Source organism: Ceratotherium simum, chromosome 2, assembly GCF_057802395.1.
Source record: "Ceratotherium simum simum isolate JZ-2026a chromosome 2, ASM5780239v1, whole genome shotgun sequence".
Taxonomy (NCBI): Eukaryota; Metazoa; Chordata; class Mammalia; order Perissodactyla; family Rhinocerotidae; genus Ceratotherium; species Ceratotherium simum.
Window position 1 is genome coordinate 17639832 of NC_141901.1, and position 18769 is coordinate 17658600.

At 42.9% G+C, this 18769-nt stretch overlaps 1 protein-coding gene across 1 annotated transcript in view; it reads left to right on the forward strand.

Annotated features, from left to right (window-relative positions):
* RGSL1 (regulator of G protein signaling like 1) overlaps positions 1 to 6375 on the forward strand; it is a 57340-nt gene extending 50965 nt beyond the window's left edge. Inside the window, exons 18-22 of the mRNA XM_087418502.1 lie at positions 3 to 127; positions 2389 to 2489; positions 4243 to 4332; positions 5405 to 5471; positions 6339 to 6375. Coding sequence (XP_087274628.1) covers positions 3 to 127; positions 2389 to 2489; positions 4243 to 4332; positions 5405 to 5471; positions 6339 to 6375 — 420 coding nt within the window. The remainder of the gene's footprint in view (positions 1 to 2; positions 128 to 2388; positions 2490 to 4242; positions 4333 to 5404; positions 5472 to 6338) is intronic.
* The last annotated feature ends 12394 nt before the right edge of the window (positions 6376 to 18769 follow it).

Consider the following 18769-nt stretch of genomic DNA (forward strand, 5'->3'; position numbering starts at 1 on the left):
AGGTGAACATCTCCGACTCCCAGAGGGATGCCATCCTTGCTGCAATTTCAGACGGCTACCCAGATCGGAACATCTTCCACGGGGCTGTCATGTCTATCTTCCCCGTCATTATGTACTTCTGGAAAAGGTAACTGTCTCCCCTGACCCGAGGACCATGAGGTCAAGAAAACACGTTTGAATTTCAGGAGAGTTTTCTGTCTTCCTCTAGCCCTCTGTCTCACAGTTTCAGGTTTCATGGGAACTGAGATAGTGTATTCTTATTCTACTCACTATGCTCCATCCCTCACACTCTCACACTGAACACTGGATCAGAGGATGGAAGGCCAAGTAAGACCGGGGATCAGAATGCCTGCTCCCACCTCTCCCGTCTGCTTGCTTGGAAGAAGGATGTTAGGTTTTCTTAGATGTAAGTTCCTCACCTAAGGGTGAGGGTGGACCACAGCTGCTTGAGGAGAAATTCTGTCAAGGCTAACACAACGATGCTTGTGCTTAAGGAGCCTCATGGAAGCAGTAAGCCAGAAAAGTTTTGCTCTGTTGCGCCCAAATCCCATAATTACCACTAAGGGCACAGTTGCTAGATGTTTCAGTTTCCAAGAGGAGCTAGAAATTCAGATTTTTATGTCATATCTCCCAAGGTTAAAGTGGCAAACGTGGCAACTAACTCAAAGGTAAAATGTGGTGAGGAAGCTGTGAAGACCAGAAAACAAAAATAAAGCAAACAATATCTGCATGACAAATGCAAGCCATAGTCCACTGGTTCCAAATCTCCCTGCGCAGGTTTGGGCTGAGAGGCCAGCCTCGATTCTCCCAGATGGTTACTTACTCCTGTGGTCCACGGTGGCTCCAATGCATACCTTCCACATAGTGAATGGCAGTGCCCTCCGTGATGGTGACCACGGGACAACTGGCTGAAATGCTCCCAAACCAGGCTAATTGGGATGTTTAGATTATTATGTGATTCCAGCTCTTTGGAGCTCCCCTCTCCCACAAAAAAAAATGTTACTTTATTAAAATAGAAGTGTAAAAGTTGCTTACCAATCACCAACCTTTATTTTAAAATCTCTGCAATAATTATTTAATACAAGATTGAAAGAAATACAAAAGTTTAAGTTCAAGATAACCAGTTTAGCCTTTTGAACACCAATTGGTATCTAGCACTTAATTCTAGACTGAATTCTAGTTCTCCTAACCAGGACTAAATAGAAATTCATCCTGAAACTTCCTGAAGGATCAGGAACCTCTGGGAAATATATGCTGCTCCTGGTTTGAGTCAAGGCTCAGCTCTCTTTCACACCTCTTTAGAAAGTACAGGGATGCTTCAGGCAGGCTTTGAATCCCTAATCCTCGTGCAGCTGGCTCTTTACTTGCTTTCCTATACACTTATAAAGAGTTTTATGTTGTGCACTATGTCCATGTATATTATCTCAGATGAACCTCTCAACTACACCATGAGGTGGGTGGGGCAAAGTATTATGGTCCCTATATTATAGATGAGGAAACTGAGGTTCAGAGTGGTTAAGGGACGTGCCTAGGATCACTTGGTAAGTGGTAAAACCGGGATTAGAAACCAGGTCTCTTGGTCTCTTAAGCATGATAAAGAATGCATCTGTGGCCTGTTGGGAGGTCCATGATGGGAGGGAGACCCAGTTCGGCTGGTGGAATGGGAGAAACCAACTGTGATGGAATAGAGTGCCCCTCGGGGAGGGGGAAGGAGGGCAGCAGTCAAGACCACCAGAGCCAAGGCAGGAAAAAAATAAATCCAGTCTTAGCCAAGACCAACCCCCAAGGGGTGCAATCCAAGGGCAGGCTGAGGGACAGCGAGGGGTTGGGGGCCAGGGAGGAAGAGACGGGGAGTGTTGCAAGAGCTTCTAAGGAGCAGTTGTCAGGTTGCAGTGAGTGTGAGTCTGAGTTCATGTGAGGAGCCGGGGTCTACTCCAGGGAAGGGGCTATCAGGAATGAGATGAGGGGGTCACAGCTGTCAGTAAGGCACAGGATGGAAATCAGGGATCTGGAACTGAAAGGAGGCCAGTCAGATGCTCTGGCTGCACCATCTCATAGTCTGATGATGAAGTGAGCACCCCAGGGGTTAACCCCAACCCAGGCTTGGGTACAGCAGCTGTTTTACAGACTCCGTTCACTGGTGGTCCCAGAAGGAAGTCCCAATGTACTGCCCACGCCAGGCCGTCACTGGAGCCAAGCCTGGACAAAGAGGAGGCCTCAGAAGAAGGGTCTCTGACAGGCAGCACTCTGAGGCCAAGTGCTCTCCTCTTCTCTGTTGGACACCCCACTCTCTGTGAGGCTAGTCCCAACCTGGTTCCCCTGTGCTCAGTGTTCCAGCCCCTTGGCTGGTGGTCTTCTCTCTGTGACCAGAAGCCATTCTTCTCACAGGTTTTGTTCCTGGAAGGCAACCCGCTTTTACTTCCAGTACAGCGGGAAGGACACAAAAACTCCTCCTAAACCTGAGTACAAGTACCCTCCTTTGAGTGGAGGTAAGCTCCACCATGACCCACAGCCCTATTGTCTAGCACACAAGACTCGTGAAGGGGGGGTGAGGGCCAGAAGGACCAACTGAAGACTTCACACAGGGTGTGTGCTGGAGGGGTGGACAGCTCCTTAACTTGGCCTTCAGAGAAGCATTCAAGTATATTTGTCTGTGGCTACCGGTGCAAGCAAAAGGGTACCCCACCCATGCACTGCTCCCCAGCCTCTGGGTGTGTGGGTCATAGTCTCCACGGTGGGTAAGCGGAGCTGGTGACCTGTGTTACCAACTATCTCCATTCAACCCTACCATTTGAAAAGCATCTATTTTATAGTGTTAAGCGAGAAAATAAAAAAGCAGATGTAGAATATGATTTTAATGTGTTAAATACATGTATATCTTCATGCATATACATAATTTTTATGAAAGCATGGGAAAGAACTTAGAAATAAAGATAAAGTGTTAATAGAATTATCTCTGGATGGTGTGATTATGAAAAGTTTATATATTATTAACATTATCAATTATACATTATTAATATATATTATTTATATATTACTTATTATTGGTATCTTTATAAATAAGTATATAGATATATGTTTTCTTAGCACAGAGCAGTTAAACTCAGTCCCTTTCCCTACACAAGTGCTGAGATCAGTATCTGAGCAAAAAGGAATTTTAAAGAGAGGGAGGAGGGTGCACAGGGCAGTGCTTGGTGAGGGCAATGCTGGATATCTCTGCAGTGGAAAGTTCTTGGAACCAAAGAGAACAGGTCTGTGAATTTGGGAACAGGACTAGCATCAGAACAAAATATGGAGATAGGACAGAAGTCTTAAAAACAGCAGCTCACGGTACCATGATGGTGCAGAGCATTCTGTTGTTTCAGCTCAAACCTGCTCAATTCTCATGCCCATTTTCCCAGGAACTTACCCCTGCCCCCACTCCAGCCCTCAAAACAAGCATCCCACCCGCTTCTTGGAGTGCAAATGAGGGCCTTTAAGACCTAAATCCATCTCTGGCTTGCCTGAATGGTCCGGGAAGCAACTCTGGCTGGCTGTAGAGCCCAGCTCCTGCCCCTCTGAGAGGGTCCTGACCTCAGTAGGAAACTAATCACCGACCTCCCTGGCTGCAGCCACCCCGATGGTCAGTGAACATTGTTCATTATCCTTATCTATGCCTTGTGGAATGTCACATCAGCAGACAACAATCGGCAATCTTTTGGACGTGGGGCAAAATGTCCCTGTGGGTGCAAGGGCTTATTTATGAGGTGGCTAGGGGTAGGGAAGAGGAGGAGACTAGTAAGAGGAAAGGAGCAAAGGAGTGGGAGGTGGCCGGTGGTGGTGGGGGAAAGATGCTCACTCAGAGGAGCGAGAAAATGCACCTTGTGTTAGCTAAAGCGTTCCAGCCTTTAGCTCACTTCCTATTGCTGAGCTCCAAGGAAGTAAATCCCCAAATCTTTTCTGGTGTCAGAAGTTGGAAGAGGGCAGCAGGATGCCCTGAATTGAGAGGTCAGGCCAGCCAGATTCCAGGCCTGGAGAGTCATTGTGTATGAGTTGAGGGACCCGGAGCATCTTTCTTCCCCTCTCTCAGTCTCAGACCCCTGATCTCAGATACAGAGGTTTGGGTTTAGGTAAAGTCTATCATTAACATCCTGTAATCCAAGGAATGTGAAACTGGAGCTTTCTTGCTTACATAGAAAGACTTATTTTGTCGAGTGTTGTTGTAAGGAGTTTTAATGCTCCCCCTTCTTTCTTCTCCCGGAGACCACCCCGTCTTAAGATTCACCTTGCTCAGAGGTTTTGAGTGGTTGCTGCCTCAACAGCGGGAAGCAATAGCAAGTTCAGCCCAAAACTGTAAGTTGGAGTTGGAACACCACTGATATCAAAAGTCCACGACTCAATGAGGGTGACTCAAAGGCCAGCTTGGCCAAACTCCTTATTGACCACAGGGAGACTGAGACCCCCAAAATGTGAAGTGACTTGCTCAAGATCACACAGCTTGCGAGTAGCAGAGATGGGACAAGAAGCGGGTCTCCTGACTGTCCTTCCAGGGCACTGTGCACAGCTCTCATTTGAATAATTGTATCTTCTCGATTCTTTTATAGCCCCTTGAAGGGGGTGCCTAAAGCTTCTCTATATCCCTACTGGCTCCTCTGCCTGTTTCCAGGCATGGTGTATGATCTTTATTAAGAGACAATCATCACATCCCAGTTGTTCCTTTCCCCTCCCACTGAGAGCACCTGCTGGTTGGAACAGGATCTTCTGCTCCCTGGAGGCTCCTGCTAGTGGTCTTCTCATCCCTGTGATAAACACTCTAGTCCCTGCCTCCCATGTTGGGGCCATGTTATATCCTTTTTCTTCCCCGTCTTCAGCCTCAAGGGGTCAAGCCCACTCCCCAAGCACTAAATCTGCCTTCATTTCCACATGGTTTCTCCCAACAAGCCTTCCCTTTCTATCCCAATTGTCAGCTTCTATTTGCAGATTAGGGGTACTGCATCTCTGCTTCTTGCAGGCATGAGATGCCAGCTTGCCTGGCCTGCCTGTTTGCATATGTTCCCTTGTTGTTTAATGGAGGATGCCACTATGAAACATTGTCCTTGATCCATAGGGCCTAAGCAGCCCTATTGTCTTGTGATTCTACGGTTCATCTGGCCTAATCTCCCAATTTTACTTCCTTAGGTCTCTGGGGTTGGCATCAGGACCTTTGCAACCAGATGAAATGTCTTCTAGGACAAAAAATATGGCAGTGTACAAACCAGGTCCCTGAGTGTCCCTGGAGCATTGCTGCTCCACCTTCACTGTCCTAACTCCTTCCCTGGAAGTATCCCTGGAAGCTGTCCTGGGGTGGCCTCCCCAGGCTGGAGGTCCTCCCGTGAGTGTCTGTGCCATGAGTTCTGATGCATTTTTTCTCTGTATTTGTCTTTAGCTTCATCTACCAATGTTACCCCGTCAAGACATGCACTCCCTGCCGTGCAGCTGTGTCCTGTCCCGGGGTAGGCACAAGCCAAAGTTCTCTTCTGCTTTGTCCAAGTGTACAATGGGAGACTGGAGAGAACAGAGACCTAGCTCCACATCCTGACACTCCTCGGCGTATAGAACCAAGAAGATGAGCTTGCTGCTTCCGGAGAGGCCTGTAGTCGGAGTAGTTACGGAAGGGTTTCTCTGTGGCTGTCCTTGCCCACCTTCAACCAAAACAGGCAATTTTAGGAAGTCAGAGCCCCTGACCCACCTTCCAGTAGAACACTATTGCCGGGGGAAGTGTCCCAGATGATCTTTTCTTGCTAGCTTCTCTCAGACTCCAGCCCTTCAGGCTCAGGTGCATAAGATGGGAAGGAAAGAAGAGCTGCTCTTCTCGGCGGGATACTCAGCCTAACTCACTTCTGTACAAGCGTCGACGTGAGACTGATGCTGTTAGGGCTCTAGGAGAATCCCCAGGGGGTCGTGGAAACCACAGCCGAGCAGTGCCACACTGCTGCTTAAATGTCAGGCGTATAGACAGCAGGCCCTGTAAATGGCGGGCGTGGGGTCCACACCAGCCATCCCACCTTCTCAGACCTACTGTAAGTCCAACAGGGGCTGGGAGCTGCCCAGGTGTCATTTGCCAGTGCTGGTGCCTGGAAGACAAGCCAAGGACTTTGGAGCTCTTTGCGTGGAAAGGAAATGCGTGGCTTGGGAGGTTACAAGCTCTTGGGGAAGGAGGTGAGAGTAAGAATGCGAGGGGCCCTATCCTGAAGGCAAAGGCTTTTGGTTTTGGCCATTGCCATTCCTAAAGGGAGTGACAGCAACAAACCAGCAGAGAGTACAATGCTAGCTGCCTCATTGCCGTTGTGATAACTGGCCGCTCTTCTCTCTTCCTTCAGACAAAAATTACCGGGCACCAAAAAGGAGAAGAAGTAATCAAGTCAGGCCCCCAGCAGAGGCACATCATCTCTCAGAAGCCTCCTAACACCAACAGAACTTTTCTGGTGAGAAGTGAGATGCCCTGGTGCCATCTGCCCTGGAGAGATCAATGGGGTGACAGCCCAGACATGGCAGGACAGGACTGCAGTGGGTAAGATGTGGGCAGAGAGAATGAGCAGAAGTACCTCTGCCCTCCCTGAGCCTGGGGCTCCTTCAGAGGTGGTCTTTCCACAGTGGGCATGTAACAGAACACCCTACTCTTGAGGTCAGGAGACCTGGGTTCTAGTCTCACTATGCAACTGCATGGCCTTGAGCAAATCCCTTGCTCAGGGTTGTTGAAGAATCCCATGACAGATGTAGTGGCATGGAACACTCTAGGAAGCAAGGTGCTGTTTTTCTCAGCAGTGACAGATGGGGTCTTTTAGTGCTAGGATCTCCCATGTGGGCAATGACTTACATCCATTGTCTCAGGGAATCCTCAGCACCCTGTGAGTAACCATGTCAGAAATCATTGATTTTTAAACAGAAGAAGAAACTGACATACACAGAAGGTAAATCACTTTCCCAAGATCACTAGGTAGCGAATGGCAGAGTCTTGACTAGAACACACCACTTCTGATTCTTTGGCTAGTTCTCATTCCACGGTCGCCAGCTATACAACTTTTCATGCACTAAAGGAATAGTTCTTCCCTGGAGTTCTGTTCATTTGCCAATTAATAGATAAAGAGACTCTGGAAAGTTTTTGACCTAAAGGCCTAAATTATTGTCATAGTTTTAGAGAGACTAGGCCTGTTTTCTGCCCTTTGAAGAAAATCAGAAGTAAAATGACAGAATGTCCTAAATGTCCTCCATTTGAGATAACTGAGGAGAGGTTGGCTCGTTGACTCCATGGGCTGCAGAACAAGGAAAGACTAGAAAGCTTATTATTAGAGAATCGTTTCAAGTTTCCAGCCAAAAAGTTCCTGCCATGCTGATGTTCCTTGTTTCCTAGACTTTCTCAAGGATGAATATGTTGTGATGTCAGATCAGAGCTCACGAACACCCAGGATTGTGAATCATCTGGGTGGGGCTATGATGCCACAGGTCCAGGAAGACTGCAGGCAGATGTGACCAGAAGAGGTCTGGATGTAGGCGAGGTGTGGAGAGCCTTTAAGGCCACTGAGAGAAGGTCCAGTGAGGCAAGCATTTCTCATGAGGAAGGCCCAGAAGAAGGGAGTGAGGCTTCCTTCCCCTATCAGGGCTAGGGCTCCAGAACAGGACTTCAATTAACAGAAGGAGCAGAGGGCATGAGACAGAATTCCAGTTCCTAAAAATCAGGCAAAAAACTAAGGCAAAATGCCAGGAAAGGAATGGAGAAGAGCCCAATTACTGGAATTGAGGTGCCAAGGAAGGGCTTGGTCAAAAAGGAACAAGTCAAGAGCCTACACGTGGAACCAGAGAGGACGTTAGGCCAGCAACAAGGTGATTGATGAGGATCCAGTAAAATACTGACTCAGGATCACGTGCCTAAATACCCTCACATTGGACTGAGGCAAGGCTGAACCTACAGAAGAGCAGTAGGTGGGTCCCTCTGAAGGAAAAGAAATATCGTTCAATGGACTCATTTGAAACTGTGATCTTTGTCCATTTCTTAATTATCTCTCTCTGCACGCTCACCCCTGGGTATCCTCATGTACAGGTATGCAAGCACCCACAAACATGTTATTTGAAAGGCCTCATGACACTTAGTAGGACCACTCTGTAAAAAAAAAATCTGCTCTTTTATGGAGCCTGGCTGATTGCTTCCTTTGGTTTCTTATGCTCTTACTTCAGAAATCCTAAATCTAGCACATTCTAACACCAGATTTATGCTAGTGTCACAAAGTCAATCACCCAGAATGCAAGCAGGTAATATAAATGAGTAAAGCAACCCATGAGAGATAACAGGGAGTGGTAGAGACTGTGATGAACTGGGGAACACTTCTCAAAGGGGACAGCAATGGTCAGCTCCAGCCAGCCAACCCTGTGTTGCCAGAGCTTCTTAACTTAGGAGAAAAATAAGAAAGAAAAGAAAGGAGGGAGGGAGGAAAAAGTGAAAAAGGAAAAGGAGAAAAGAAAAAACAACCATAAATTTAAAGTTTTTGTAATACTAGGCAAGTGAAACAAAATTTGACTGTGGGCAGGATTGGCCCACAGCCCAACAAATCGCAATCTTTGCTTTAAGCTTTTTCTTTCCCTTTGAAATTATATTTGGGTCCTGGGTCTATCTTAGATAGAAAATATGGGAGGGGAGGAAGAAAAGTCCCAATAGTAGACCCATAGGGACCACTGACATTCAAGGAAAAGGCCAAGGAAGAAGGGCCAGTAAGGAAGCTGGCCTATTCTAGTCCCTGTGTTAGTTCTCTATTGCTGCCATAACAAATTACCAGAAACTTCATGGCTTAAAACAACACAAAATTACTCTCTTACAGCTCTGTAGGTCAGAAGTCTGGCCTGTGACTCATCGGGCTAATGTCAAGGTGTGCAGGACTACATTCCTTTCTGGAAGCTCTAGGGGTGGATCCGTTTCTTTCTCATTCAAGTTGTTGGCAGAATTCAACTCTCACAATTGTAGCACTGAGGTCTTGTTTCCTTGCTGCCTGTCAGCCTTTCTTTGCCTGATTGAAAAAGCCTCAACTCCTTAGCAGCAAATACAAGACCATGGACAACCTGACCCCAATCTAGGTTTCCAGGTTCATTTCTTGCCTCTTCCCCTTCATACATTCCACCATCCAGCAACGATTGTCCAAAATGCCCTCCCTTTCTTCTCCACCTGGTGATAAGAGACATCACAACAGTGATACCTGGTTTTCTCCTCTCTCCTCTTACCCTCTCTTCTTTGTTTCTGCAACACATTTTTTCCCCTCTTTGGAGATATTTGTTCATGTATGTGCCTCGCCCGCTAGAATAACTTTTGTAGGGCAGAGAGCATATCCTGTTTTTCTTTGTACATCCAGCACCTACCACAGTGACATGCAGATAATAGCTGCCCCATAAATATGCATTGAATGCATGAGTAAATGAACTGTGCTAGGAGCTGGGAATGTAGTGGAGAAAACAGAATGTTCAGTTTACGCCTGCACTGACCTTACAGTCAATTATGCTGACTTCACAGTCAGTTGGTGTGGACAGTGCTCTTTACCAGAAAATCAAATCAGTAATCAATTACAATTGTGGCTAGCACAATAAAGAAGTCAAGTGCTGTTTTCTTTATGAAATTTTTTATGTTCCAATAATTCTTGATGCTTCAAGAACTTTCTGTTTTTTTAGGAAGCTCATACAACTCATTCAGACTAAAGAGTGACAGAAAGAGGCAGAGGAAAACAGAGCAAGAGAGACTGAGAGGGATCTGCCTTCCACCTTCAGGAGCCTTTTCAGTTACACGTGACAAGGAGTGACGTGAAATCTCCTTTCTCTCTACAGAAGTGTGAAAAGACATCTGTCTCTCTTTCTGAGGGCCTCCAACTGATCCAAGTGTCACTGCAGAGGAGGGGGTGGCTCATGTGTGCAGCACCTTCCGTTGCCAGCCCTCGCTCCTACACCTCAACCAGGGCTGCAGATCGTTAGCCAGAATAAAGGATATTCATGTTCACAATCTGTGGGCCTCTCACCCTCTTCTTAAAGAGAAGGGCACATGGAAACCATATGTTGCTCCCCAGTGGGCTCATAAGGTCATTTCCAGTTCAAGGGATTAGCAGAAATACCACTCCCCGTCCCGAATCAAGACCACGGGCCAGTGGATCTCGTCCAGCGGCTCTGACACGTGGGCTCTCCCTTGACCAACAGAGTCCAGGCCAGGAGGCCCTGCTGCCACTCGTTCAGAGCTCAAGTTCTTCCAGAGGCAGGCTGGTTTTAAATCCCATCTCTACTCTTCAGTAACTTGGTGACCATTGGCAAATTACTTAACCTGACTGAGTCTCAACAGCCTTGTGTGTGAAATGGAGATGATAATGTCTACCTCGTAGGGTTGTATGGAGACTAACATGAGATCATGCAGATCAAGTGCACAGCATGTGGCCAGTCACAGAGTTGGGGGCAGGGACATTAGTTGCTGCCCCTCTTTCCACCTTTTCCCTAAACTTCCCAGAACAGGAGGAAGTGACTGACCAGGAGTGGTGAAGTTGAAGAATTAAGTCCTGAGGAAGTTTTGAATGCATTTCCTTCAAGATACATAATCCATGGGGGCTGAGTGGCCAGGACATCCATAAGTCTATTCAATTCCTAATGTGTATGTAGTCATTTGGAGGATTTCTATACGTTATATATTAACTATTAATAGAAGGTAAAAAGATTTCTTCCTGTGCCCTTTACATGTACACCCTGAGCCCCTGACAGATATTTTAAAATATTCCTGACCCTTTATTGAGCACCTACTATGTGACAGCAGGGATAGAAATCATAAGACTTACTTCACAGGCAAGCTAATGGAGGTGTAGAGAGGTCAAGTCTCTTCTTGCTTCTTGCTTGCATGGTTTCTGAAGAGAAGTCAGATGTAATTCTTATCTCTGCTTGTCTATAGGTAAGGTGTTTTATTCCTCTGGCTTCTTTCAAGATTTTTTCTTTATCTTTGAGATTCTGCAGTTTGAAGGTAATGCACCTAAATGTAGTTTTTTGGCAGTTACTATTCTTGGTGTTCTCTAAGCTTCCTGGATCTGTGGTTTGGTGTCTACCTTTAATTTAGGGAAATTCTCAGTCAATATTGCTTCAAATATTTCTTTTTTTCCTTTGTTCTCTTTCTGGTTTTCCCATTACATGTATGTTACACCTTTTGTAATTATCCCACAGCTCTTGGATATTCTGTTCCCTCTTTTCCAGTCTTTTTTCTCTTTACTTTTCAATTTTGGAGGCTTCTATTGACAAATTCTCAGGCTCAGAGTGAGAGCCGTGTCCAGTCTACTAATATGTGCCTCAAAGCATTCTTCATTTCTATTACAGTCTTTTTTCATCTCTAGCATTTCTTTTTGATTCTTTCTTAGAATTCCCATCTCTCTGCTTACATTACCCATCTGTTCTTGCTTGCTGTCTACTTTTTCCATTACAGCCCTCAGCATATTAATCATAGTGGCTTTAAATTCCTGGTCTGATGGTTCCAACATCCTTGACATGTCTGGTTCTGATGCTTGCTCTGTCTCCTCAAACTGTGTTTTTTGCCTTTTAGTATGCCTTATAATTTTTCGTTGAAAGCCAGATATGAGGTACTTGGTAAAAGAAACTGCAGTAAATAGACATTTTGTAATGTAGTGATGAGGTGTGAGAGGAAGGGGAGCATTCTATGGTTTTATAATTAGGTCCTATGCTTTTAGTAAGTGTGTGCTGCTGGGCTGTCAACTTCACAAATGCTTCTCAAGTTTTTCCTTTTTTTCACTCCTTTAGGTGGTACAGGATGGTCAGAGGGGGCTGGAGTTGGGTATTTGCCTTCTTCCATGTGGAAGGCTAGAGGGAACCATGTTGAGTATTTCCCTTCCCCCATATGGAGAGCTAGAGAGACTGGAGTTCTCTATTTCCCTTCCCCCACGTTGGTTAGACTCTGATAAAACCCCAGTTTGTTAGGTCTGTTAAAATAGTTTCTCTCGTGGACAGCACTATTTCAAAATGCTCTGGTGTATTTCAAATTGGTTTCTTTTCCCTTTGCGTGCTGGAAGCCCAAATGGATTTTTCTCTGATCTTTACAGTGAGAACCTGGTAGAGCTCCTGGAGGTAAAACTTGTAAAAGTGTGAGGGCCCCACTATGACTAGGTGTCCCTGAAGTTTTTATCTCTCAGACTTACTGACACTGAGCCTTCAGCAATTTGTCAGGTACAGTTTAGGCTTTCCTACTCCAGTCCTGGTTCTTGCTGAGATGGGTTTCTGCTCTGGTGAGTTGTGATTCTCTGTATTCACCCATCTGTCCCTCTAATTTGGGGAGCAGCAGTTTTCCCTGTGACCTCACTTCTCTGATAGATCTAAGAGAAGTTGTTTATTTTTCAGTTTGTTCAACTTTTGACTTATTGTTAGGACAGAGTGATGACTTCTAAGTTCTTTACATGCTGGATCAGATACCCAAAGTCCCCAGGAGATTTTTTAAAAGCTTGAGCCTGGGCCCCACCAAGGTTCTGACTTAACTGGTCTGGGATGGGGCCAAGTGATTCTAAAATACAGCCAGGGTCAAAAACTACTGATAGGTGCCACATACACTTTGTTGCTGAAGAAGGAGAAAGGTAGGCAATGAGAATGAGCACAGAGCGCTTTGTCATCTTGGTTACTCCAGTCATCTGTCTCTGGGCTAGATCCAGTTCTTTGGGTATTATTAAAGGAGAATATTCATATGAAATTTGTAGAACTTTATGTTTTTTTAGTATATTCACAGGGTTTGGCAGCCAGCAACGCAAACTAATTTTGGAACACTTTTGTTGATCTACGGTTCAACTTGGGGAGTAATGCCGTCTTAATACTACTAAATCTTCCAATCCATGAAGACAAAATGTCTTTCCATTTAGCATAGTGACACTGAAACTTACATGATCTTAAAATTGAAATCAGGATTATAGGTATGTCTTGCTTTGTGTAACAGCTGAATTTGTTAATATTTGAATAAAAATTCACTTTTTTAAATTTTTTTACTGTGATAACATTGGTTTATAACGTTCCATAAATTTAAGGCATACATAATTATACTTCGATTTCTGCATAGATTACATCATGTTCACCACCCAAAGACTAATTACAATCCATCACCACACACATGTGCCTAATCATCCCTTTCTCCCTCCTCCCTCCTCCCTTCCCCTCCAGTAACCACCAATCCAATCTCTGTCTCTATGTGTTTGTTTGTTGTTGTTTTTATCTTCTACTTATGAGTAAGATCATACTATATTTAACCTTCTCCCTCTGACTTATTTCACTTAGCATGATACCCTCAATGTCCATCCATGTTGTCACAAATGGCTGGATTTCATTATTTCTTATGGCTGAGTAGTATTCCATTGTGTATGTATACCACATCTTCTTTATCCATTCCTCCCTTGGTGGGCACTTAGGTTGCTTCCTAGTCTTGCCTATTATGAATAACGCTGCAATGAACACAGGGATGCATGTATCTTTACGCATTGGTGTTTTCAAGTTCTTTGGATAAACACCCAGCAGTGGAATAGCTGCATCATATGGTATTTCTATTCTTAATTTTTTGAGGAGTCTCCATAGTGGCTGCACCAGTTTGCACTCCCACCAGCAGTGTGTGAGAGTTCCCTTCTCTACACATCCTCTCCAACAATTGTTGTTTTCTGTCTTGTTAATTATAGGCATTCTGGCAGGTGTGAGGTGATATCTCATTGTAGTTTTGCATTTCCCTGATAGTTAATGATGTTGAACATCTTTTCATGTGCCTGTTGGCCGTCTGTATATCTTTGGAGAAATGTCTGTTCAGGTCTTTTGCCCATTTTTTAATTGGGTTGTTAGTTTTTTTGTTGTTGAGATGTATGAGTTCTTTATATATTTTGGATATTAATCCCTTGTCATATATATGGTTTGCAAATATCTTCTCTCAATTTTTAGGTTGTCTTTTCATTTTTTTGATGGGTTCCTTTGCTGTGCAGAACCTTTTTAGTTTGATGTAGTCCCATTTGTTTATTTTTTCTGTTGTTTCCCTTGCCTGGTCAGACACGGTACTTGAAAATATGTTGCTAAGACCAATGTCAAAGAGCATACTGCCTATGTTTTCTTCTAGAACTTTAATGGTTTCAAGTCTTACATTCAAGTCTTTAATCAAGTCTTTAATTTTGAATTAATTTCTGTGTATGGTGTAAGAGAATGGTCTACTTTCATTTTTTTGTACATGGTTGTCCAGTTTTCCCAACACCATTTATTGAAGAGACTTTCCCTTCTCCATTGTATGATCTTGGTTCCCTTGTAGAAAATTAGCTGTCCATAGATGTGTGGGTTTATTTCTGGGCTCTCAATTCTGTTCCATTGATATGTGTGTCTGTTTTTGTGCCAGTACCATGCTGTTTTGGTTACTATAGCTTTGTAGTATATTTTGAAATCAGGGAGTATGATACCTCCATCTTTGTCCTTTTCTCTCAGGATTGCTTTGGCTATTCTGGGTCTTTTGTTGTTCCATATAAATTTTAGGGTTCTTTGTTCTATTTCTATGAAAAATGTTGTTGGAACCTTGATACAGATTGCATTGAATCTATAGATTTCTTTAGGAAGTATGGACATTTTAACTATGTTAATTCTTCCAACCCAAGAGCACAGAATATCTTTCCATTTCTTTGTGTCTTCTTCAATTTCTTTCAACAATGTTTTATAGTTTTCAGTATACAGATCTTTTACTTCTTTGGTTAAGTTTATTCCTAGGTGTTTTATTCTTTTTGTTACAATTGTAAATGGGATTGTATTCTTAATTTCTCTTTCTACTACTTCGTTGTTAGTATATAGAAACGCAACTGATTTTTGTGTGTTGATTTTGTATCCTACAACTTTACCGTATTCATTTATTACTTCTAAAAGTTTTTTGATGGATTCTTCAGGGTTTTCTATATATAAAATCATGTCCTCTGCAAAATAGTGACAGTTTCACTTCTTCCTTTCCAATTTGAATCCCTTCTATTTCTTTTTTTTTGCCTGATTGCTCTGGCTAGGACTACCAATACTATGTTAAATAGGAGTGGTTAAAGTGGGCATCCTTGTCCCTTGTCTAGTTCCTGTTCTTAGAGGGATAGCTTTCAGTTTTTCACAATTGAGGAGTATATTGGCTGTGGGTTTGTCATATATGGCCTTTATTGTGTTGAGGTACTTTCCTTCTATACCCATTTTATTCAGAGTTTTTATCATAAATGGATGCTATATCTTGTCAAATGCTTTCCCTACATCTATTGAGATGATCATGTGATTTTTATTCTTCATTTTGTTAATGTGGTGTATCACATTGATTGATTTGCGAATGGTGAACCATCCCTGCATCCCTGGAATAAATCCCACTTGATCATGGTGTGTGATCTTTTTAATGTATTGTTGCATTCGATTTGCTAGCATTTTGTTGAGGATTTTTGCATCAATGTTCATCAGTAATATTGGCCTGTGATTTTCTTTTTTTTGTGTTGTCCTTGTCTGGTTTTGGTATCAGAGTAATGTCGGCTTCATAGAATGAGTTAGGAAGCTTCCTCTCCGCTTCAGTTTTTTGGAAGAGTTTGAGAAGGATAGGTATTAAGTCTTCTTTGAATGTTTGGTAGAATTCACCAGGGAAGCCATCTGGTCCTAGACTTTTATTTTGGGGAGGTTTTTGATTACTGTTTCGATCTCCTTACTGGTGATTGGTCTATTCAAATTCTCTATTTCTTCTTGATTCAGTTTTGGAAGGTTGTATGATTCTAAGAATTTGTCCATTTCTTCTAAATTATCCAATTCATTGGCATATAGCTTTTCATAGTATTCTCTTATAATCTTTTGTATTTCTGAGGTGTCCGTTGTAATTTCTCCTCTTTTATTTCTGATTTTACTTATTTGAGCCTTCTCTCTTTTTTTCTTGGTGAGTCTAGCTAAAGGGTGGTCAATTTTATTTACCTTTCCAAAGAACAAGCTCTTGGTTTCATTGAGTTTTTCTGTTGTTTTCTTAGTCTCTATTTCATTTATTTCTCCTCTGATTTTTATTATTTTCCTCCTTGTACTTATTTTGGGCTCTGTTTGTTCTTCTTTTTCCCGTTCCTTTAGGTGCACTGTTAGATTGTTTATTTGAGATTTTTCTTGTTTGTTGAGATAGGCCTGTATTGCTATAAACTTCCCTCTTAGAACTGCTTTTGCTGTATCCCATAAATTCTGGCATGTTGTATTTTCATTTTCATTTGTCTCCAGCTATTTTTTTATTTCTCCTTTGATTTCTTCATTGACCCAATCATTGTTCAGTAGCATCTTGTTAATTCTCCACATATTTGTGACTTTTCTGATTTTCTTCCTGTAGTTGATTTCTAGTTTCATACCGTTGGGGTCAGAAAAGATGCTTGGTATTATTTCAATCTTCTTAAATTTATGGAGACTTGTTTTGTGACATAATATGTGATCAATCCTGGAGAATGTCCCATGTGCCTTTGAAAAGAATGTGTATTCTTCAGTTTTTGGATGGAATGTTCTGTATACATCTACTAAATCCATCTGGTCTACTGTGTCATTTAAGGCCAATGTTTCCTTATTGAGCTTCTGTTTGGATGATCTATCCATTGGTGTATATGGAGTGTTAAAGTCCCCTCCTACTATTGTGTTACTGTCTATTTCTCCTTTTATGTCTGTTAATAATTGCTTTATATATTTAGGTGCTCCTATGTTGGGTGCATAGATATTTACAAGTGTTATATCCTCTTGTTGGATTGTTCCCTTGATTATTATGTAATGCCCTTCTTTGTCTCTTGTTACAGTTTTTGTTTTAAAGTCTATTTTGAAAAAATATATAGTCTATTTTGTCTAAGCATTGCTACCCCAGCTTTCTTTTCATTGCAATTTGCACGGAGTATCTTTTTCCATCCCTTCACTTTCAGTTTGTGAGTGTCTTTAGGTCTGAAGTGTGTCTCTTGTATGCAGCATATATATGGGTTTTGTTTTTTCATCCAATCAGCCACCCTATGCCTTTTGATTGGAGCATTTAGTCCATTGATATTTAAGGTAGCTATTGATAAGTATGTACTTACTGCCATTTTGTTACTTTTTTTCTGGGTGTTTTAGTAGATCTTCTCTGTTCCTTTCTTCTTCTCTTGCTCTCTTGCCTTGTGGTTTGATGGCTTCCTTTAGTATTATGTTTGGGTTCCTTTCTCTCAGTTTTTTTGTATTAATTATAGGTTTCTGGTTTGTGATTACCATGAGGTTCATATATAATAACCTACGTATATAGCAATTTATATTAAGTCTCTTTCATTTGACCTCTTTCTAAAAGCTCTTCTCTTTTACTCTCCTCCTCCCACATCTTATGTTTTTGATATCATATCAAACCTCTTTTTTGTGTGTTTGTGTCTGTTATCCTCTTCTCATGGAAATAGATAATTTTTTCCTATTTGTGATCTTCTCTTTCCCCCTTAAATAAGTCCCTTTAGCCTTTCTTGTAGGGCTGGTTTCTTCTTGATAAACTCCTTTAATTTTTGCTTGTTCTGGAAAGTCTTTATCTCTTATTCCATTCTGAATGATAATCTTGCCAGGTAGAGTATTCTTGGCTGGAGGTTTTTTCCTTTTAGCACTTTAAATATATCATGCCACTCTCTTCTAGCCTGTAAGGTTTCTGCTGAGAAGTCAGCTGATAGCCTTATGGGGTTTCCTTTGTCTGTAACTTGTTGCCTTTCTCTTGTGGCTTTTAGGATTCTCTCTTTATCTTTAATTCTGGACAATTTAATTATGATGTGTCTTGGTGTGGGCCTCTTTGGGTTTATAATTTTTGGTGATCTCTGTGCTTCCTGTACCTGGATGTCTGTTTCCTTCCTCAGGCTAGGGAAGTTTTCAGCTATTATTTCTTCAAATAGATTCTCTGCCCCCTTGTCTCTCTCTTCTCCTTCTGGGACTCCTATAACATGGATGTTAGTGTGCTTGATGTTGTCCCAGAGGTCCCTTAGACTGTCCTCACTCTTTTTAATTCTTTTTTCTTTTATCTGTTCAGCTTGGGTGATTTCCTCTAGTCTTTCATCCAGCTCACTGATCCGTTCTTCTGTATCCTCTACTCTGCTTTTAAGTCCCTCTAGTGAATTGTTCATTTCTGATATTATATTCTTCATTTCTGGTTGGTTCTTTTTTTATATCTTCCATTTCTTCGTTGACATTCTCACTGAGTTCATCCCTTCTTCCCCCAAGATCAGTGAGCATCCTTATGACTCTTTCTTTGAACTCTCTGTCAGGTAGATTGCTCATTTCTATTTCATTTAGTTCCTTTTCTGGGGTTTTGTCCTGTTCCCTTACTTGGAACGTATTCCTTTGCCTCTTCATTTTGCCTCTTGCTCTGTGCTTGTATCTATGTATTCCGTAGATCAGCTACATCTCCTGATCTTGGAGAGGTGACCTTATATAAGTGATACCTTATGCAGCCCAGCAGTGTGCGTCCCTCTCGTCACCAGTTCCAAATGTTCCAGGAGTGACCCCCATGTGGGCTATGTGTGTCCTTCTGTTGTGGCAGGGTTACTCTTGCCACAGGTGCCCAGGGAGGCTGAGCTGTCCCCCTGGCCAGCTGGTTGTAATGCTCAGGTGCATGTGGTTGTTGTGGACCCTTCAGTCTCTTTATCAGATGTGGGGAGCCCCAGCACAGTTGGCTGCAAGGTCTAATAGCACATTCCTCTTGCAGCTTTTCTATTAAGTGAGTAGGCCCCCAGCATGGCTGGTTGGTAGGCTCAGGGTCTTACAATTGCTATAGGCCTCCAGCCTATAAGGCTCT